A 23053-nucleotide genomic window follows, 5' to 3' on the forward strand; every position below is an offset into this window, starting at 1 on the left:
CAAAACCTGAAAGGATCAAAAAGAACTATAAGTAACTTAACTGCCTACCAAATCTCAACACTCTTTAAGAAAAGATGACAAAATCCAAAGACTTGACAATGTAAAGTTCACAATGTCTGGCATCCAATTAAAAAAACACTAGACATAACAAAAAGCAGGAAAATGTAACCTATAGCCAGGAGAAAAACAGACCATAGAAACAAACCCAGATATGATATAAATGATGGAATTATCAAAAACTAACAATAAAAGGGTTATTTTAATTATGTTCAAGTATTTAAAGGAAAACACAGTGATGAGAAAAAAAGGAACATCTAGAGATAAGTATATATGTTTACTATCTTCCCAGACATAAGGGAATAAATCACATCTAAGAAAAAAAAATAGGAAATGGGAAAAAGAACCAATTGTAGAACTTGGAAACAAAAAGCTTCAGTGTTGAAATACAAACCTCAATTGACTTGAGAAACCTGAAGCCTCAGCAATGGAAAATACCTTGAATCAGTATAACTGACCCAGAAGAATTCCCCCAAAACTCAGGAACTGATGGCACAAGGAACTCTGAAAGTTGGTATGAGTGAAGCTAAACTAAGGGTGATCAGCTGAAGACGTTTTAAGAAGCAATTCAATCCCCAAATCTCAACCCTCATTCTACGTAACTGGGTGTGTGCCCTGACTTCTACTCCAGTAGAAATCTGGAGGCTTAGTCTCTTGAGAGACTAAAACAGAGGGTTCCTAAACTAGGGATCCTAGGCACAGCTGAGGACAGGGATACCACTGAAAACAAGAGGATTACATAAACATATGCATACTGGATACTGACATGCCTCAGTCTTCCTTACCCATGAGGTAACCAAGCTTTTACCCTCTTGGTAGAAGACTGGAAGAATCTTCTTGTCCACTCAAGAGTGAATATACAAACACTGGGTATCTCTAATAAAAGAACACAGTCAGATCACTCCTATAGTTAAACTCATAGCTGACAAATCCCATCCACTGGCTTAGTTTCTAGTCAGCTTCTTAGTTCCTCGTTCTTGCCAGGAATTGACAACCAAATACGTCTAGTAATCATCTAAAAAGGCCTCCTAACATAAAATACATAAACCACAACAACAGAAGAAAATCAAACTGGAGGAAAAAAGGAGAAGAAAATGCAGCAAAATTATTGTTCTCAGAGAGCTAAGAAATTGTAAAATCATCAAATAAGAAACAGGTGTTCCTTTTAAAGGAACAATCAGGGAAAGAAATAAACTTACAGATATCAAAAATATGATAGCCAAAGAAAAGTTGGAAGAAAACTTTTATAAAATCCCCAGAAAGCAGAACAGAAAGACAAAAACATGGATAACAGGAGAATAAAAAAGAAAAGAAAATTCAAGGGCCAGTCCAGGAGGGTCAATATCTGAATAATAGGCATTCGTGAGAGAGAAGAAAAAGAAAATTAGGGAAGGAAACCATCAACTAAGTAATTCAAGGCAATTTTCTAGAACCAAAGTATATGAGTTTCCAGATTAAAAGGGCTCACCAATAGCTCAACACTCTGAAGCAAAACAGACCTACACTAAGTTGTATCATTGTGGAATTTCAGAAGACTGGGGACAAAGAGAAGATCGTAGGAACTCACAGACAAAACCCAATAATTCTCAACAAAGCATCAGGAACTGGATCACTCAAAGCTTTTCAAAAGCAATCCTGGAAACTACAAAATAATGGGACAATGTCCTCATTACTCTGAAGGGAAAGTATTTCCAACTTAAAATTCGATTCCAAGACAAACTATTAAATATTATGGATGACATGCAAGATCTCAAGGCATGTAAGGTTTCAAATATTTACTCCTATACAACCTTTCTTCAGGTTTCTGCTCAAATATGTATCAGAGAGGCTTTCCTTGACCACCTTTTATAAAGGAACAAATCTTCATCCCCATCCTCGTTTTCCTACCCTTCTTACCTTCTCTGAAACAGTGACATCGTACATTTTCTTTTAATCCACCCAACCTAAAACACTCTCACTAAAATATAAGGTCTAAGACGGAAAGGACTATATGTTTATTGATGTGTTCTGAGCACCTAGAACTGTATCTGATATACAACAGACCCTCTCTAAACAATGTATTCCTGTGACAGAAATAAAAAAATAAAATTTCAAAAGTAGACATGGAGCAATAGCACAGACTATCTATTCATGGATGAGGATAAAATGCAGGCATTTTCAGATGTATAAGGTCTCAGTGGTCTCTTTCAGAGACCTTTTTCTGAAAGAAGAATATTCTCCAAAAGGGGAAGAAAAGATCATTCCCTATGTGGACTATGGTTTCCCCATTTACTCTAAGTAGGAAATCTCTCTCTCTTACCACCTTAATCAGCAGATAAATTCTACCTCTGGTTCTCCCCTTTCACAAACAAAGAAATAGCTTTCTCTGAATTAATTCAACCTTACTGAAATTCCTAAATACAATGGTTCACTTAATAGAAATTCATGTTTAAAGACACAGAAAACACAGACTGCCAAAGCCTCACATTAACAGAATTCGGCTGGGTATGGTTATGGCCAAGAGCAGAAGAGCTGATGCTTCTCCCTCTCCCTTCACTGTAGCCTAGCTGCAGCTACAGCTGCCAGACATGGGAGAAGCTCACTGCTCACAGAACAGAATGTCAGCTTTGAACCATAACTAAAGGCAAGCTGCCAATAATCAGCAGGAGATAGCTGAAATTAATACAGAAGTTAACAGGAAAACTGGACTGCTTTTCAGAAACTAGTCTATTCAATTAAGGCCTGTTATGCTTATATTTCCAAACATGTGAAGCTTAAAAACAATTTATTTAATCATTTCTGACAAATCCATTTCATTCATCAAATGTTCAGAAAACTGTTACCTAAGATTTGTAGACATCAGCTCTTTAGACCTAGAAAACTGACCATGAACTCTTCTAGTACAGTAGTCAAGTCACTTATTTTTTTCTTTTCAATCCCCCACACTAGGCATAGTATCAAACACATAGTACTTAATAAACAATTCCCTCATTTCTAGAAGACACTGAGGTTCAGAAATGTTATATGGCTCACCCCACGATGTTTGTATTAGAAGTCAGATCTAGGACTAGCACACAGACCTCACTTGGGATTTTTCTTTTAATGTCTGACCGAATTTTAAAAAGATGAGGGGAGACCAACAGCAACTTTTTGGATCATGAATCATGGTGGCTCTTTCATGCAGTTAGCAGTCCCTAAAAGTTAACTAGAAAAATTTATAAGTAATCCAATTAGATAAAGTAACTGTTACAAGTGTCTAATAAAAATTCAAAAGGAAATATCCTAAATTTTATGTCCAAGGACAGGCTAATTTTATCTGTGTGAACTCAACATTTACATACCCCTTCTGAAGTACACACCAATTTAATATCTTTCTACATTGACATCTATCCTCAGGCACGTGAAAGCAACATTTGCCGATACATCTGCACAATAGATTATGTTCAGTTAATTAAGCTCATAAAACATGTGAGGGGGATGTCATTGGGAAGGTAGATAGGGGCTACATTATTACATTAATTCTATATGAAATCCTGATTTTATACACTAAAGGCAATGAGGAACAATAGAAATATTTTAAGCAGAAAACTGACAAGGATCAGATCTGCATTTTAGAACGACCATTTTGACAGCAACATGGAAGACGGATTAGAAGAGGTACAGATCTGGAGCCAAAGAGACCTTAGGCTGCTGAAGTAATTAAAGTGAGAAATGATGAAGGTCAAAAGTAAAGCACTGATGGAAGAAATTGGAGAAGTGAGGACAGATTTAAGCACTACCGCACCTGGAACCCTGGTTAATAATTTCAAAACCCAAAGAATTAAAACTTAAGTTAGAGTCATACTGGTGCTATAAAGTGAGTAGAACCTTCAAAGTTTATTTAAACGTATAATGAAAGGCAAATGAACAACTCTTCTAACATTACCTTTATGCTGTTAAGATAGTAACTAAAGGCCGCAAAAATTGTCACTTAGTTTCTCTGAGTAACCAAGTGTCTAAAGGTATTTTGGCTAAAACAAAGCCCTTTTTCAGTCACCAGAGCCAGCATCCTAATACGTTACCACTGAAAGGGAAAGACAGGAAATGAATCAATAAACCTCAGGCACATGCTTGGCCTGGAAAGACACAGAATATCAAGGAGCAGAAATCTGAAAACAAAGGCCTTGGGTAATTTAATTACCAGGCCGGAATCTGCTGACTGCCGGTTTAATTGTTTGAACAGTGCCGAAACGGTCTGACAAGGTGACCACCCTAAGATTTTGCACCATTTTCTGTGTGTAACCACATGGACAAACATGAGAAAGAGCTCTAAAGAATGTATCCAGAAATCCAGAATAACTTTCATTAATCACACCTTTGATTCCAAAGGAAAATTTGAGTCAAAACCTTATATTTATAACTAACTCTAGGCTCTTTTTAGCAAATTCCTTTGCCATTACATACTCCATGCTGCTAGATTAAGAAAATAATATCCTTCAGAGATGAGCACCAACTGCTATATAAGAAATGGGAAACAAAAATTACTCAGATTAAATGTATATGCTCTTATTTATCATTATACTCCAAAAAGCTTATTTTAGGGAGGCGTGGGAGTTGGAAGAAAGAATATAACTGTAGGGTGGTAACTACCAGTAAGTACTCAAAAACTGCTCAGTACACTAGAGGAAGCCAATTTTCTCCCTTGATTCAGTTAGTATTTCCTCATTCATGTTTATCTCCTGTAGAGTAGTCCGACAGAAAACTCCTTTCAAAATCTGAACAAAGAAGTACCTTCAGACTACTTCACCTGGCAGTGTTCACCTGTTGTCTTCACCGAGTAAACAAGGTGTATAAGGCCAAAGTAGACTATTACACCATTCATTCAACAAGTGTTTATAAAATGCTGGGTATTGTGCTAAGTCCTCAGCAGAAGCTTACAATCTAGTAGAGATAAAGAGATACACAAGAAGACCTTAAATAACAATGAAAGGCAGTATGTAAACAAATTCTAAAGTGAGTTGTGCAGGAAAGAGACTTAGATGCTTTCAAAAGAGGAAATTAATGTGGATAGAATTCATTGAGAAAGACTTTACTGAAGAGATGGAACTTCAACTAGGCCTTTAAAAAAGGCAAGACTTGAATATGTAGAGTGCAAAGAGCGCTCTAGGGCTCCAGATCAACAGGAGCACAGATTTGGAATCAGAAATTCATGCATTCTATTTTGAGAATCAAAATGAAGATCTGAATAGTTATGGGTTTCGTGGTCATTAGATTAGATTTGGTCATTAGATTTGGTAAGTCCACTAGCCAGTTTCCAAAGTACTGAAGACAGGGGGCTTAAATGCTTCCTACTTCCATTAAAGATGAGGAAGGAATATGGGACCAAAGCAACTCAAGAAGCTCTATCAAGAACAGTTATATACGCCATCGTGGACAAAACTGTTACATGCTTTGCCTGTCTTTAGTTTTAATGATAATTTAATTAATTATGATTAAATCAATTATATCCTTCAAGATTCAATTAACTGACATGCTTAAGGGGATAGGGGAGGGCAGAGAATCCTTCCCGCAGAAGAAAGAGTAATGTGTGATGTCACTGACAGAAGAAGCTTGTTAAGTTCAAAAAACTTTAAGAAGGCATATAACCAGTTAGTATAGTAGAGTCATTCACAACTTAGGCTCTGAAGACAGACTACGGCTTCAGGCCTTGGTTAAGTCGCTTATTTGCTTGAGTGCTCTGCAACCTGGCAAATGGTTTAACCTGTTCCTCAGTTTCCACTATTGTAATATGGAGATATTACTAGTCCCTACCTTAAAAGATTTTTGAGAGGACGAAGTGGCACAGTAAATGTATAGGACTTAGCACAATGCCTAGCACTTGACAAATGTTCAAGGAATGACAGTCTTTACTGTTACTGTTTTTAAGGCTCAGATGTGTACAGTGTAATCATCCTTATTGGCCTTGTTAAGATTCCTGGACTTTATTCCAAAACCAATGAAGCCTCTGAAAAGTTTTAACAGTTTTAACTGGATTTTTGTTTTAAAAATATGGCTTACTTAGTACCTCTCATAAGTAACCCCAAAGGAAAAATTTATTCTAGAATTTACTACCAAGAAAAGTTTTCCTTTCTTTGAAGAATAGGTACCTTTCTTTCTTTTAGATAAAATTCTGTAAATGACTATATCTTCTTTTCATTTTGACAGCCAGAAAGCTTACAGCCAAACCTGAAGCGCTTAGGCCCTTACTGCCTGCATATTTGTGTTCACTTCCCCCACCTCCCGTGGTTGTTTTCTACTCTTACATGTGTTTTCTGATTCAGTTCTTTATTCTTGTTTATATTTTACAATTATTGTTTTTGTATTATTTTCACTTAAAGCTACCTCAGCCATTTATGGAATGAGGTGCAATCTAATTAACGAAACAAAAATAAAGGGCATAAACACCGTAGCCTCATAATGCATGAATCATGCACTGTAGATGCATTCTCAGCACGCCACCAAAATCACTTTTTTGGCCTAAACCTAGTCAGATGAAGCAAGAAAACCAGATGGCACAGGAAACCTCTCTCTATGCAAAGAAGGAACAGATGAGGAGAGTGCAAAGACCTACGGCCTTTCCTGAATTAGCAGGGCGCAGTTAGGGCAATCAGTGCCAGGAGCAGAAGAGAACTTGAAAGTGGCAAGCTGCTGGGAAATTATGTACAGACTCAAGGTTAGAGTTTTTATTTTTTTGTATATGAATGTTTTCTCCAAAAGTACTTCACCCTCTTCTTAACCTTCAGTCGCTCCACTGTTCTGTTCTCAGCTCATGAGACCCCTTTGCTGTTTCACTTATCTCCCTCCTCAACTTGGATCTCATGGTCAGCCACTTCAACACTGCTCAAGTCCTACATGCATTTGTCCTGTACCATTCCATTCTCCAACGTGGGCCATTCATACTGTCTACTCTTTCCCCTCCTGGGTTGGAAAGCACTGCTGACTATGAGTCTACCATGAACTCCCTCCCACAAAGCTAATCACTGACGCTTTTATTCATCCCTTGACTGTCATATGAACACCGCCAGCTGCTCTAAACCTTATGTCTAATGTATTGCTCTTTCCCTGATGTCTCATCTGCTACATTACAGAATGAATTAAATCTATTCTATATTAACAAATTCATCTTCCTTCTATTTCCTCCGAAGTACCTCTGTAGCCATATCCTTAGCACAAGCTCTAATTCTCACTGTAACTGCACCCATGCACACTTTCTCAAAGAAGGAATTCCTCTCCTCTAAGCTAACCATGCCCTCTGTGCTCTTGAACCCACTGTCTCTTGTTTACCCTTGTTTCACCAACTGTGTCTTCTTTCCTGCCTATATTCTTTTCTTTTTTAGCTTCTTCAAACACCAAGACCAACACCACAAAAAAAGCATGATATAATACTGAATTCTATAGACCCCAATTATCCCTCAATTCTTTCCTTCTCTCCTTCTTTCTACCTTAAAAACCTCAAAATAATTTTATAATACTTTCTCCCTTTTCTCACCATCCATATGTACATAACTTCTTGAAATTTGGCTTTACCTCCCAATTTATTGAAAAGTACTCTCTTCAAAGCATTGATGATCTCTTAATGACCAAACATACCCCTCTTCGTTCTAAACCCTCGCTTGTCTAATCAGGCCAGAAACTATCCTTACTTCCCAAGATATTCTTCTACTTTACCAATTCCACTTTACCCACCTGCCTCCTAAATGAAGGCATAAACAAAACTCACTTCTTAGCTGCCTTCTCTCTGAGGTCTCATTATTAATTATAGCTTCACTCATACTTCTACACAGATAATTGTCAAATCTATACCTCTATTACTAAACTCCCCTTTTTTGACAGAAAAGGATTTACTGAGGTATAAATTACATACAATAAAATGCAAATTCTTAGGTGGTTACTTAGATGAGTTCTGATAATGGCATACTCTATATAACCACCACTCAAAACAAAAATAAACAGTTCCATCACTCAAGACAGTTCCCTCTTATCCCTTTGCAGTCAATTTTCCCCTCTCCTCAGAAAGAGTGAAAAGAGACAACCACTTTTCAGCTTCTTGTAACATTATTATTATTATTACTTATTTATTTATTTTTATTTTTGGCTGCGTTGGGTCTTTGTTGCTGCGTGCGGGCTTTCTCTAGTTGTGGCGAATGGGGGCTACTCTTCACTGTGGTGCGTGGGCTTCTCATTGCGGTGGCTTCTCTTGTTGCGGAGCACAGGTTCTAGGTGCACAGGCTTCAGTAGTGTGGCATGCGGGCTCAGTAGTTGTGGTTCACGGGCTCAGTAGTTGTGGCTCGTGGGCTCTAAAGTGCAGGCTCAGTAGTTGTGGTGCACGGGCTTAGTTGCTCCGTGGCATGTGGGATCTTCCCGGACCAGGGCTTGAACCCCTGTGCCCTGCATTGGTAGGCGGATTCTCAACCACTGAGCCACCAGGAAAGCCCCTTGTAATATTATTATTGTTGCCTGTTTTAGCAGCTTGTTTATGTTGCTGCATGTATAAGTAGTTTATTCCTTTTTATTGCTGTGTCATCTTCCTGTACTGCTGTATTGCTATACCACAATTTGTGCTATACCACAATTTGTTTTGGATACATTTTCCTGCAGATGGACATTTGGGTTGTTCCTGCTTGTGAAAAAGGTTGCTATATGAATATTCTTGTACAAGTCACTTTATGAATATTTGTTTTCATTTTTCTTGAGTAAATACCTAGGAACTGAATTGCTCAGTAACAGGATAGATATAAGCTTAACTTTGTAAAAAACTGAAAAATAGCTCTCCCAAGTGGCTGCACCATGTTACACTCCCACCAGCAATGAATGAGAATACTAGCTGCTTTATATCCTCCTAACATTTCATATAATCTTTTAAATTTTAACCATTCTAGTTGATATGTAATGTTATCTCATTGTAGCTTTTAATTTGCATTTCTCTGATGACTAATAACATTTAGTAATTTTTCATGTGCTTATTGGCCATTTATATATCTTCTTTTGTGAAGTGTTTGGTTCCAGTCTTTTGCACGTTTGTTAAATTGGGTTGTTTGTCTTTTTAGTGTTGAATTTAAGTTCTCTTTTGAAGGTTACCTGTTTCTATCTTCAACTGCCAACAGCTCACATCAAACTAAATGTCCTGATGTTATTTCCAACAGTACATCTAAAATCTAATTTGTAATTTTTTAGTTGGGAACGAGGCCTCTCTATTGCTGTCAACCATATCACAAATATTCTTCAGTCACATTTGCTTTAAATCCTAACTCTCGATGTTTTCCTCTTGACAGTCAATAAGAACTCTTGAGAGATGGCAGATAGTAATTATTAATGTACAGCCTCTGGAATTGCATGGTTCAAATTCAAACTCTCCCACTTATTTGCTGTGTGACTTTGGACAAATTACTGAATCTTTCAGTGCCTATCTTACAAGGTTTTTGTGAGGTTTCAATAAATAAATTATGTAAAGTATTTTAAATAGTACCCAACAAAGAGGGAGTACTCAATAAATATGGCTTGTTGCTATTGTGGAAATGCCTTTTGCCTAAAATCTTTTCTCATGAATCTAACAACTAACATCTTAATCTAGGCATTCAGCCTCTTACCTCTAGACAATAAAAACAGTCCCCTAAATAGCCTCCTTCCTCTCCTCTAATTCAGACTACACACACCTGCTGGACTTATCTTCCTAAAAGTCCTTACACATATCATCACCTTTTGGCTCTTCACCACCTTCTGGCTCACAAATGCCCACTCTGACAAATAATCCTAACCCTTTATCCAAACACTCAAGGTCTTCCACAACTGCTCCTAACACCTCTCTAACATATGCTTCTTACTTATAGCAGTAGGGAAAGAATTCAAAAACTATCAAAAGATTGTGCCTTAAACAGAAAAAGCCAGAAGCTGCAATATAAGCATATTACTTAGGAAAATGGAGGTAAATCTAAATTAATCAGCTGAAAGAAGTACAAGTGGTTGCCTCTGAGAAAGGGAAATGGGGGTGGGGAAGAGGATGGGAAACAGGTATTTTTTGGTAACGAATCTTGCAGAATTATTTGACTTCTTACTTTAGTACATGTTTAACTTTTGTAAAAATAAAAACTTGTAAGATAGAAAGATACAGACCAAGAAAAATGGAAAGGAAGAAAGAAACAGAGAGAGGGAAGAAGGGAGGGAGGGAGGGAGGAAGGAAGGAAGGAAGGAAGGAAGAGAGAAAGAAAGGAAGGAAGGAAGGAAGGAAGGGAGGGAGACTGATTATTAATTGAGGCAATTTGGTTGTCCTTACCTAAGGATAATCTGTAGACCTATGTAAGGAATAGCTGGGCACATCCATTTACTTAGTTGAGTTATCCTATTTGCAGATTGAAGATTCTGAATTTTATCCAATAAATAATAGGAAGGTAAGTAAAGGTTAATGAACACAGTAGTAATATAACAAAAATAATAGTTGGGGAAGATTAAACAGGAAATATATCAGAAATGTACTTGACTGGAAAAGAAATAGGGCGTGGTAAAACATGAGGTCTTCATAATTGAGACATGAGGGGATGAAAGCCTAGATAAAGGTGATGACTGTGGAAACACAAGGGTTTAATTTCAAGTTATTTTTCAAGAACACAGAGTATGACTTGCTGGCCACCTAAATACAAAACTAAGGGAAAAAAAAGGAACACAATGCCCTCCCGCACAGAGGAGGCACTAAAGGTATATTTGTAAAGAGTAATTCCAACATTATAAACATGAACATTAAATCTTAATATATAGTTCTTAATACATAGTTGAATATTGTTTCTGTGGTTCTGTTTCATCTAAAACAGACTGAAAACATTTTGGCTCAGAATTCACTTAAAACATTATACATATTTTTCATTACTTGATTAATGTTCCATGGACTGCATCTTCCCACTTCTATTTTACTGTCTTCATGGGCTCCACCTTAGAAACTCGCTGGCTTTGCCTGTAATTACTTGAAACTACAGTTTACTCTGTCTTATCTTCCATATTTACTCTAGCTATTTTACATGAAAAATCCCCAAATTATGCTTCAATTTATATAAAACAATGTGATCCAAACCTTCATCATCAATGGTCTTAGCAAGAAGTAGCAACTTAGAATATTCTATTTTCATAGAAATGACACCTAACATATAATAGCCATTTCTATCTAGTTTACTCATAAAACTACAGCCCGGAGCTTTAAAAAATATTCCAATGGGGCTTCCCTGGTGGCGCAGTGGTTGAGAGTCCGCCTGCCGATGCAGGGGACACGGATTCGTGCCCCAGTCCGGGAAGATCCCACATGCCGCGGAGTGGCTGGGCCCGTGAGCCATGGCCGCTGGGCCTGCGCGTCCGGAGCCTGTGCTCCGCAATGGGAGAGGCCACAACAGTGAGAGGCCCACGTACCGCAAAAAACAAACAAAATCCTTCCCTTGACCTCAACTACCTTCTCATTTTTTTTTCTCCCTTTTTGAAGTGGAAATCCTTTTAAGAGTTTTCTGTTTGGCTCTCTCCATTTTCCTCTCTCATCTGCTCTTCAGTGTAGCTTTGGCTCACTCACTCCACCAAAACAGATACAATGGTCAATTGTCATTCTTTATGTCTCTTGACTATCAGCAGCATCTGACAGAGATGTTCACTCTATCCTCCTGAGAACACTTTCTTCATTTGGTTTCCAAGACATTGCATTCTCTTGGTTTTCTTCTCTGTCTTCTTTGCTAGTTCTTTCTATTTTCCTGAGGTTTTAATGTTTGAGTGCCTTGGGGATCAGACATTGGTCTCTTTCCTAATCATATTCTCTACTTGGGTGGTCTCCATCTCTCAAGAAATCCTACTGATTCTACTCATTCAAAACATACCGTGAGTGACCACCTGGCACCATGTACACTACTGCTACCCTGGCCTGAGCCATAATCATCTCTCACTTGGGACTACTGGTCTCCTACCTGGTCTCCCTGTTTCCATCCTTGCTCACTACAATCTATTCTCAACACAGCAGCCAGTGATGCTTTTAAAATGTTAGCTTAGATACAATCACTTCTTTGTTCAAACACCTCTCTAATGGTTCCCTAATTTTATTCAAGGTAAGAGCCAAAGTCCTTACATGGTCTACAAAGCCCCCAAATCTGCCCCACTCCTGCCTCCCATTTACTTTTCTGACCTCGTCTGACCTTTCTAATATTCCTCCTTGCTCTTCCCTCTTGCTTGCTTCTCTCCACCTACACTGGACTTCCTGCTATTCCTTGAACACACCAAGCACACTGCTGCCTCAGGGGCTTTGCATTTATTCTTCCCTCTCCTTGGGCCACCCTCTCTTCCCCATATCTATATGGCTGTACTTTCTAGTCTGTTCAAATGTCAGCGAGGCCTTCCCTGACCACTCTATTTCATATTGCAATCAACTCTCCCACTCCACATGCCCCCTTCCTTGCTTTATTGCTATAGCATGTACCACCATCTAGTACACTATACAGTTTACTTATTTTGCATATTGTCTCTCTCCCCACACTGAAAGGCAAGGTTCCTGAGAAAAGGAATTTTTGTCTGTTTTCTTCATTGTGGTACTCTTCCCACACAGAACAGTGTGGGACATATAGTCAGCTTTCAATAAAGATTTCTTGAAAGACAATTAATATGGTATAGCCAGCATTGCAGACCAGATCTTTTTGGCTTCAAAGCCCACACCACTTCAGCTAAGAAGCTTCTAGTTGAAACAAATAGCTAAAGAATTTAAATAACTTGAAGACATAGAAATAGCAACTATCCAAAATGAAATACAGACAGAAAGAGGAATTTTCAAAATTGGAATCAGTGAGCAGTGGGAGGATTTCAAACAGCCTAATATATGTGCAACTGGAGTCTTTGACAAAGAGGCCAGCAAAATAATAGCTGAAAATTTTCTGAATCTGATGGAAACTTAACATTCACAGATTCAAGGAGCTCAATGAACACCAACCATAAGAATCATGAAGAAAACCACACAAAGGCACATCATAATCAAACTGTTAAAACCAGTGGTAAACAGAAAATCCTGAAAGCAGCCAGAGGGAAAAAAAGGCACATTATATACAGAAGAATAAAGGAAAAGGATGACAGCAGATTTCTTGTCAGGAATAATGCAAATGAGAAGACAGTGGAGCAATATCTTTAAAGCACTGAAAGGAAAAAAGTCAACCTAGAATTACATACCCAGTACGAATATCATTTAAAAATAGACAAAATAAGGATTATTTTAGACATACAAGAGCTGAAAGATTTCATCGCCAACAGACCTCCACTGCAAGAAATGCTAAATAAAGTCCTTCAGGCAGAAGAAAAATGATGCCAGATAAAAATATGTATCCATATAAAGGAATGAAGATGAAAACATGCATCTACATACAGAGATGTGGCAATGGTAACTCCACTAGTAAATGTATAAGATTTTTTAAAATATTGAAATCTCTTTAAAACATAATTGACTTTTTAAACAAAATTAATGACACTGTATTTTGTGTTTTATAAAATAGGTATAAATAAAATGTATGACAAAGAAATAACGGTGAGGAAGGGTTAAACAGAAGTATATTATTGCCAGGTTCTTACACTCTATGTGAAGTGGTGAATATTACTTGAGGGTGGACTGTAAGTTAAAGACTTGTACATGAATGTTCATAGCAATTCATGTGTAACAGCCCCAAACTGAAACCAATCCAAATGTCTATCCATACATGAATTGATAAGCAACTTGGGGTATATTTACAAAATTGGATACTACTTACAATAAAATAAAACGATATGTTATTACATGCAACAAAATGGATGAATCATAAAATAATTAAACTGAGAAAAAGAAGCCAGACAAAGAAAGGGTACAGACTATATAAGCACCTTTATATAATAAAACTGTAGAAGATATAAACTAATCTATAGTGACAGAAAACAAATCAGTGCTTGCCTGGTGGTGAGGTGGGGCAAGAAAGATTACAAAGGGTCACAAAGAAACTTCTGTGGTGGTGGTCTGTTTCATACATCTGTGTGTGAAAACTTATTAAATTGTACACATTATATGTGCGCAATTTACTGTATGTGAATTCTTCAATAAAGCTGTTTAAAAAACAATTTCGGACTAAATTTAGGTTAAAAAACAAAACATTTAGACTACCTACAGTGTTCTTGCTCCATAAAGTAAAAATAAAATAGATGAAAGCTAAAACCAATAAAATAGTTATAATTTTTTAAGGGTTAGAGTGGATCATAGAAACCAATTAATCAAATATTTTTTTATTAGAGACAAAGGAACTGAGTCCCAGAGAAGTTTAGTGACTTCCCAGAGGTCTTATAGCTAAAGTTAACAGCTTACTAAACTATAAGATCCACAGTAGCAGGGACTGTGTTATTTAGGTCACCACTGTATCCCCTACACCTACTACAATGTCTGAGACATAGTACAAGCTCAATAAATATCTGACTATCTTTACCCTGGAAAGAAAGGTAAAAAGGAAGATAAATGAAAGAAAATCTCCTTTGCAATATGACTGAAAGTTTCCCCCTATCTTTGATTCTCCAATCTCTCTAACACAGATGAAAGAATTAAGCAATAGCTTTAATATCATAAATACAAGAGACTAAATTATATTCCATATCTTTAGCTTACTGGATATTTTATTATGTTCTAATGCTTAAAAATTTCTAATTCATGTTAGCAACTTTTAAATAAGCAGGAGAATTAATAGAAGATACTCTATTCATAAAGCTTACTGACATTTTCAAATTTAAAAAAAAATGGAAAGAAATGTGCTTACCAAAAATTTCTCCATTTTTGGCATATTCTGTCACAAGGTACAACATGCTTTTGGTCTCCATTACCTATTGATAAATAATTCCACATTAGTCTCACAGGAAAAGATTGCAACATTCTACGGAGTTACCTAAATTAAAACTACTAATAAAAGTATCAAGTTATGAATAATTCAGAAGCTGGTGAGGTTTACAAGACTGACAATATCCTTATGCTAATATTTTTGTGAAAAATCTAGACCCTTCATCTTCCAAATGTGGTCCACAGACCAGCAGCAGGAGCAGCGGCACTGCCCAGGCTTCTGTTAGAAATGCAAAATCTCAGATCCCATGCCAGACCTACTGACAAAGAATTATCATTTTAACAAAATCTTCAGGTGACTATAATGCACATTCATGTTTGAAAAATACTAATATAGGTAACAGGAATTTTGAAGATCAACTTTTTACCTCCTCACTGACTTTTCTAGCTGTGTTTATATGGTAGAGCTTATAAAATAGAGCTCAGGTAATCTGGCCTGTAACCTAGCTAATCTGGCACAAAGTAACCTAGCTACTATACTTTCATATTTTTACAAAGTACTGTTATTTTAAAACATTGTTCAAAAGCTTCTTCATAGCTCCACTGCTATACACTTTTATTTAAATTAGTTTTTCTAAATTCAGAAAGGAACATACATACTGGCACATGCTAACAATGTAATATTTAAGTGCTATCTACTGAAAGGCTAAAAACTAATTTTGCTCTAACATTTAAGTTTAGGACTATTCCTAAAACAGGTCTGAAAACTAAGAGCTACCTACAATTTGGGTCTAAACAACTGCAACAGTAAGTTAATGTAACTGATTATTGGAGTTCATATAAAGACAGAATTATCATGTGAATCCTGGTAGTTTTTTGGTTTGTTTGTTTTGTTTTTTAATTGAAGTATAGTTGAAGAATCATGGTAGTTTTAACCTCAGTTTGAGTTATGGGTCATCAGACTTCTAAGGATGCGATTAGTTTCTTATAAGTATCCTCTTTAGGGAAAAAAAGAAGAAGCCTAAGGGGAGAAACACTCTGACATAACTTTGCTCTAAGAGGCCCTCTGCAGTTTTAGGAATTGTTTTGAGTGGCACACCATAGTCTCTCATTCTCAACTAACAGTAATGCTCTCCAATGGTCTCCACATGGTTTACATTATAAATCTCTATTGATAAAGTCATTTAGCCAAATATATACATGTATGTATGTATAGAGGTAAATGTATATATACACATATATGTATATATATTTATGAGTATATACACATAGAGACACAAATTACATACTTGTGCCATTTTATAAATATATTATATACATTATAAGAGGCACACAAGAAGATAAATATAAAAGATAAACAGAATTAGAAGTTCTAATATTTTCTTATTATACCCCAAGGGATACTTGTGCTAACCAATTTGAGTGCACAGAGTAGCGTGCTAGCACTAGCTCTCTGAGGAAAAAAAAAGAGCCTGACTTGTAAACCAATTTCTGTGGTGTAAAAATACTACCATCGCTGATTTTGAGCTATTGACACTAACATGGTGTTAACTGGCTCACAGAAGTTCTGAAAATTTAACAATCAGCTCTCACAAGCAAGTACAGGCTGAGCCCAGCACACCACTAGGTACACACATCATACTTAGAGATCAAAGTCATAGACTAGCATACTGTAACATTTTAGCTTAAAAACAGTTTTCCAATATAAAAATTCTAAATATTAAGGAATAGAAATATAAAAAAGCGTTTTATATTACATTATCATTCTTAAATATAAATTACTCTTCAAAAATCTGAGAAAAATCTTCCTTTTACAAAAACATGGCTTGGGCTTCCCTGGTGGTTCAGTGGTTAAGAATCCACCTGCCAATGCAGGGGACACGGGTTCGAGCCCTGGTCCGGGAAGATCCCACATGCTGTGGAGCAACTAAAGCCGTGCGCCACAACTACTGAGCCTGCGCTCTAGAGCCCGCAAGGCACAACTACTGAGCCCGTGTGCTACAACTACTGAAGCCTGTGCACCTAGAGCCCATGCTCCGCAACAAGAGAAGCCACCACAATGAGAAGCCTGCGAACCGCAATGAAGAGTTGTCCCCGCTCACCACAGCTAGAGAAAGCCCACGCACAGCAGTGAAGACCCAACACAGCCAAAAATAAAATAAATTTTAAAAAACAACAACAAAAAAAACATGGCTTTACACTTGAAAGAGGTGCAGCTTATTTTAACAAAACTGTATCTTAATAAAGTTAATTAAAAAAAAGTAACTTATTTACTTTATCTGATAAAAGAACCCCCTCCAAAATAAACATTTGGCTCTAGGTATTATAAAGTATGCCACTAAGTAATATACTATTTTAGCCTTTGTATTTCATAAAACATAAACAATATATTTTTTAAGTAAGCAAAACTGCCATATCCTCATTAATATTACCACCACCAAAACCCAGTAGGTTTAAGCATGTTATCATAAACGCACAACTACAAACTTGGCAATCAAATAACTTACAGTCTGAGAGACAACTTAAAATTAAGCTGCTAGCAGTTTTTTATTTCTTAATTTTTAATTTAAATATAGAAAAATGGATGTATTCAGATGAATAAAAGCATATAGTTATCTTTTTATAGACTAAAAAAACTAACATAAAAGAGAAAAATGATGATGTAAAATAGAGTATTGAATGTAAAAAGCATGGAGAGGTGTAAAGCTAAGTCATACCTGATAAAGTTTGATTATGTGAGGGTGGTCTAACATTTTCATTATTTGTACTTCTCGGTAGATTTTCTCAAGGTTCACTGCATCCAGCTGAGACTTATCTATTATTTTTATCGCCACCTGCATCCCAGACACAAATAAATACAATTAGTATACAATGGTTAACATTTCCAGTTAAGAATCTTTTAAAAAAATGACATCTAAGACTTCGCCTGTAGGTCCCTGTGACGATGATAACTAGCTTAAATTCAATGCTCATTCATTCATCATTCAACAAGTATTTCTTAAACATCTACCATGTATAAGGCACTGTGGCAGATTGTTTGGGAGTGTCTCTAATGTGCTATGAAGAATAACCCTGCAAAGATACTTGAATAAAACATATTTCTCTTTCAGTACAACTGTAACTCCTTATTCCACTTAAAAACCGAAAAAATAAAATCTCAGCAGTTTCAATTAGTTATCATCCCACTGCAAAGTACCTATAAACAAATGATCAGCCAAGTAAAAGACAGTTTCTTTTATACTGAAATACAATTGTTCTAGAAAAGCAAGTGATAGGTTCCAAAGCATAGAGATACACCTTTCTGGAAAAAAACTAAGTGTAAATAATTAAAACTCATCTACATGAAAAGATACCAATTGGATTAAATTTTGTTTTAAAAATCAAGTGCAAAAACTCAAATGTTAGTAATCACACTAAATTTTTACTTCCTTAAAGGAATTTGATTTCAAAAAATGTGGCCTCTTCCTGTCATAACTAGATAGGAACCCAAACCACTCAAAAGTTAACAATTTGAAGGAAATGCATCTGAAGGTGAATAACTAGGTAGTCAGAAATCAACAATCGCGTACTTTCTTCATGGAACCAAAAAGAACTAATTTTTTAAAATTAGTATTTGGCATTTGGTTAGGAAATAAGCTATTCTGACTCAGATAAAACTTTCAGAAAATTGGGAACTACCCAAACTTTAACAAGTTCTGAAAAAACTCTGAAATGTACTTCACATTCTACCCAAAAGCATTCTGAACATAATTCGGTCTTATGTTGTTGTTTCAGGGTAATTTTTTATATCAATTATTGTATGTGGTATAATAGTTCAATACTCCTAAAAGGTAATCAAGAAAATAGGACTCAACCTGTCAACTCACTTAATTCCCTTAGGCTCCTGTTAATACATTTTTTCTTCTTTCATTACAGTTGCCCTGTCCTTTCCTGTTATCTCTTAAAGTTCTACAGTAAAGTTTACTTCTTACCTTTCTCTATTTCTATTTTGCTGTCCATAGCTTGTTTCCTAATTTGAATTAATTGTAACTCATAGAAGAACTCAAGCTTCCCAAGGGAAATAAGATTACTAAACATGACAAGTAAAATTAAATTTATTGCCTAAGAAGAAAGGGGGTAGCTCCTTCTCTAGGCAGTAAAGTTTGCAGGTTTTGTGATAGCTATTTTCATTATGTTTGGTGGTATTTATTCCCATATCAAAATATTCTAAAAAGTAAAAAGTGCTAAACTTTGACTGCTAGAGGAGTGACTGATTAATATTGTACTTGCTAGTAGGAACATTATTGAACCACCTCAAACCAATACATGTAAGATGACCGCCCTGCCCAACTACAGTATGATAGAATACAGGATTATCAGTTATTTTGGGTAACTTTGGGTAAAAGCTGCCAGATAAAAAGATAAGTGTATATTTTAATTTCCTCAACATTCCTTAGGAAGGTAACATGGAGTTTCATAGACATGCATATTTTGAAGAAAATTTCTTGCCCTACAATTTCTGGAGTGCATCTACATACCAGTAGTCCCTCCCTAACAAAAAGCTTTTATAATGAAGTGGGTCACAATTATCTAATAAACAGAAAAAATAAATAAATAGAAAGGAATCATGGTTTTAAAAATGTCAGCATGGTTATTGTCATTAAGAAAATTTTTTATTATATATATCTTGAGCATCATATTTAATGTTAAAGAAAAAGTTTAAATACTAAATACCAATTAAAGTGAGGTATTACCAAGAGATTTCTCCTCTTTGATACTCTTTTGGAATCTGGGCCTCAAATAATGAAAAAGTGAAAAATATATGTTACCTAATTAAATTTTATTAAGTTATAAACTCATTATTTAACTGTTCTCAGCCAAAAAATTCTCTAATGACAAAATATAATTCTCTCCTCAATTTTATCTCGGGTCACAGACTGTATGTATGTGGACCACAAGGCTATATATTTATATCTTCACACTGTTACCCCTTGTTTGTAAGGCTGCTTTCAGAGGATTATGAAAAAGTAGATTGTGTGTTAGCATGCTCCTTGTAATAGTCAGGGCTAGTCTAACTGCTATAACAAGTAGACCCCAAAACGTACACTGATTTGAACACAACGGAAGTTTATTTTTCATGCAGCAAAACTGGACGGATAAAGAAGTTAGCAGGTAGCCCTCTTCCATGCAGTCATACGATGTATACAAGGAGTCTTTATTACCTTTAAAGGGTTAAATAAAGGTGGTAAAGGGTAAAGGATAGACAGTCCTGGGAATTCCCAGGTGGTCCAGTGGCTAGGACTCTGTGCTTTCACTTCAGGGGGCCCGGGTTCAATCCCTGGTCGGGGAACTAAGATCCCACAAGCCACGCAGCTCATGGCCAAAGAAAAAAAAGGACAGACAACCCTGAAGGTTGTCCCCATTCCAGTCAGACAGAAGGAGAAAAAAGCTTGGAGGAGCCCTCCTGAGAGGTTTTTATGGGCCAGTCCTGGAAGTGACACACAATAGTTAAAACTTAGTCATATGACCATACCTAAACGTAAGGGAGGCCAAGAAACATTTGAGCTGTAGGTCCAGGAAGAAGAGGAAAGAGTGGAGTTTTGGTGATCAGGTAGTCATCTCTGCTATACTCTTCCAGGTAATTTCTTAACAATGGGACTCTTTACCAAGTACTTCCCAGAAATATGATGATGACTTTCACAATTGTACAGCACTTTTTAATTTAACATGATACTTTCATATATTTTATCTCATTTATATCTCAAGTTTTTGAAGTAAATGGAACAAGCAGTACACTCATGAGTTGATGAAACTGAGGTTCAAAAGATGTTACATAATCTACAAAGGTTCTAAAGCTCAAGTGAATTAATGGGAAATAACCCACAGGCCTTCTAACTTCAAGTTCCATCTTTTCACTCTTCAATGAGCCTATTATTCACACATTTACTGAGCACCTGTTGTATGCCCGGAATTATGTCCAGGATACAAAAATGAACAATATATGATTCCTACCTTCAAGGAACTTAATAGGTCTGTGAGAACAAAGAGAACACATTTTGGAAAACAAATTTAATGAACAACAAACATCTGCATTGGAGGATTTCCCCAATGTTGTACGAAATTCTGAATTTACAAAAGAGCTGTGCTCCACTAGTTCATTTTAAAGATAACTATGGGGCTTACCCTGGTGGCGCAGTGGTTGAGAGTCCGCCTGCCGATGCAGGGGACACGGGTTCGTGCCCCAGTCTGGGAAGATCCCACATGCCGCGCAGCGGCTGGGCCCATAAGCCATGGCCGCTGAGCCTGCGCATCCGGAGCCTGTGCTCCGCAGCGGGAGAGGCCACAACAGTGAAAAAGGCCCGCGTACCGCAAAACACACACACACACACACACACACACACACACACACAAAAGATAACTATGAACTTAGATTTCTGGGAACTTCCTCTCTGCATCCTTTCTCTACTTAGTTCTGAACATAGTACCAAGGACAAAATCTCATGGTTACAACAAAGTCAAGCAAGGGACTCCAAATCAAAGGATCCATTTTTGGTGTTGCTCATCTAAATTATTCAACTAATTCCCAATTATGCATACAATATCTTAAAAAAACCTTCAATGAATTTATATGGTGATAAAAAATTAATATTTCTTCTGCTAGGACACAAAAGGAAGGTTTCCTATTCAACTTTGGAGAGCGTATTGGATAAACTAGAATAATTACTATCAAACTAAATCCCATGTAAAGTAGCAACACTGGATATTCAACCTCATAAATAGGAAAATGTATATATACTTAATATAATGTTATATGTCAATTATATCTCAAAAATACTTTTTCAAATTATATTCATAAAGATGAAAAAACACCCTTGTGAGCTAAAATTCAATGAGATGGCCATTTTTATATACTGTTAGTAGGAATATAAAATAGGTTATAATTTTTCTGGAAGGTGATTTGGCAATCTTTTGCAAGAACCTTAAAAATCATCCATCCCATTTAGCCTAAGGCTTCTATTTCTGAGCATTTATTTGTAGAAAATAATCTGAAATGATGATGAAGATTTGTGTGTAAATATATTCAAGAGTATTGCTTATAATATAAAAAATAGAAACAATAATTGGGAAATAAGTACATGATTTATGGTAGGTTTATATTATGACCGTTATACAGCTATTAAAATAGTTCCTTTTAATAATATGGAGAAATGACGAGACTAAAATATTAAATTAAAAAATGAGGATATCATTGCAGTCTCAACACAAGATATATATAGAAAAAGACCAATAAAAACTAGATATAAATATGACAAAAATGTTATTGGTGGGTGAAAAAAAAAATCATGAATTATTTTATTTTCCTGATTTACTTTTCAGTGCAATTTTTCTTCAATGAGCATGAACTACTCTTTTAATAAGAAAAAAAAAGAAAAGTGAAATGAAGTTATATTTATTATATATGCTAACTTCTCCATCTGTGAAACATTAGTCATTTTCATTTTATTATTTCTCTAAGTTCTCTATAAAATGGTTATATTATTTAATAAGATTTAAATATTAATTATGAAGACTATATACATAGAAATGTTTCCAACAATGTTAAGCAAAAAAAAAAAAGTAAAAGTAACAACTATGTAAAACACAAATTTGCAAAGAAGACAAAGAATTAAATGTAAGAGCAGAAATGAAATAGTGTTAAGCTGATGGATAAAAGGGATTTTTTCAAGTTTCAAAATGTAATTTAATGGTAATGGTACACTTTTTGATACTTTTAGAAACAATTATTTCACTTCTCATAAAAGAAATATTAATCTCATGCACTTAAAGAAACCACACACAAAACTGGCTTTGGGGGACTTTATAAGGAGTTACACAATAAGAGCTATCCTTCTAGTAAAAAATCAGAAGGGATTAACATATGTTTGCTGTCTCAGGTAATATGTGGTTCAGTGCTATTTACTACTAATACACTAATTCTACACTGTCCTTCTGAAGTACCAAGGAGCAAAATCCTTACCATATAATTAGACCTCTGAAATTAAAAAAGTGAACGCACTTTTCAAGCTTATACATTAAATCACAGGTAGAATCAGAACATACCAGCCTATTGTTTGATTGAATAGTGATTGTGATTGAGTGGTCTACAATGAAAGGGTTTCTGAAAGCAGTAATAAAACTGACATGGAGTTCTCCAGTTATCCTTTAAGAATAAATAAACTTTTTTTCCAGTTTAAAATT

The 23053-nt window shown here is 36.0% G+C and overlaps 1 protein-coding gene across 5 annotated transcripts in view; it reads right to left on the bottom strand.

Annotated features, from left to right (window-relative positions):
* The window catches only part of SIK2 (salt inducible kinase 2), a 132239-nt gene that overhangs the window by 102327 nt on the left and 6859 nt on the right, over nt 1–23053 (bottom strand). For all 5 annotated transcript variants that reach the window (XM_060017977.1, XM_060017976.1, XM_060017978.1 and 2 more), the window contains exons 2-3: nt 17554–17670; nt 14820–14883 (exon numbers count right to left, since the gene is read on the bottom strand). In XM_060017977.1, coding sequence (XP_059873960.1) covers nt 14820–14883; nt 17554–17670 — 181 coding nt within the window. The remainder of the gene's footprint in view (nt 1–14819; nt 14884–17553; nt 17671–23053) is intronic.

The sequence above is a fragment of the Delphinus delphis genome, chromosome 8 (genome assembly GCF_949987515.2).
Source record: "Delphinus delphis chromosome 8, mDelDel1.2, whole genome shotgun sequence".
NCBI lineage: Eukaryota > Metazoa > Chordata > Mammalia > Artiodactyla > Delphinidae > Delphinus > Delphinus delphis.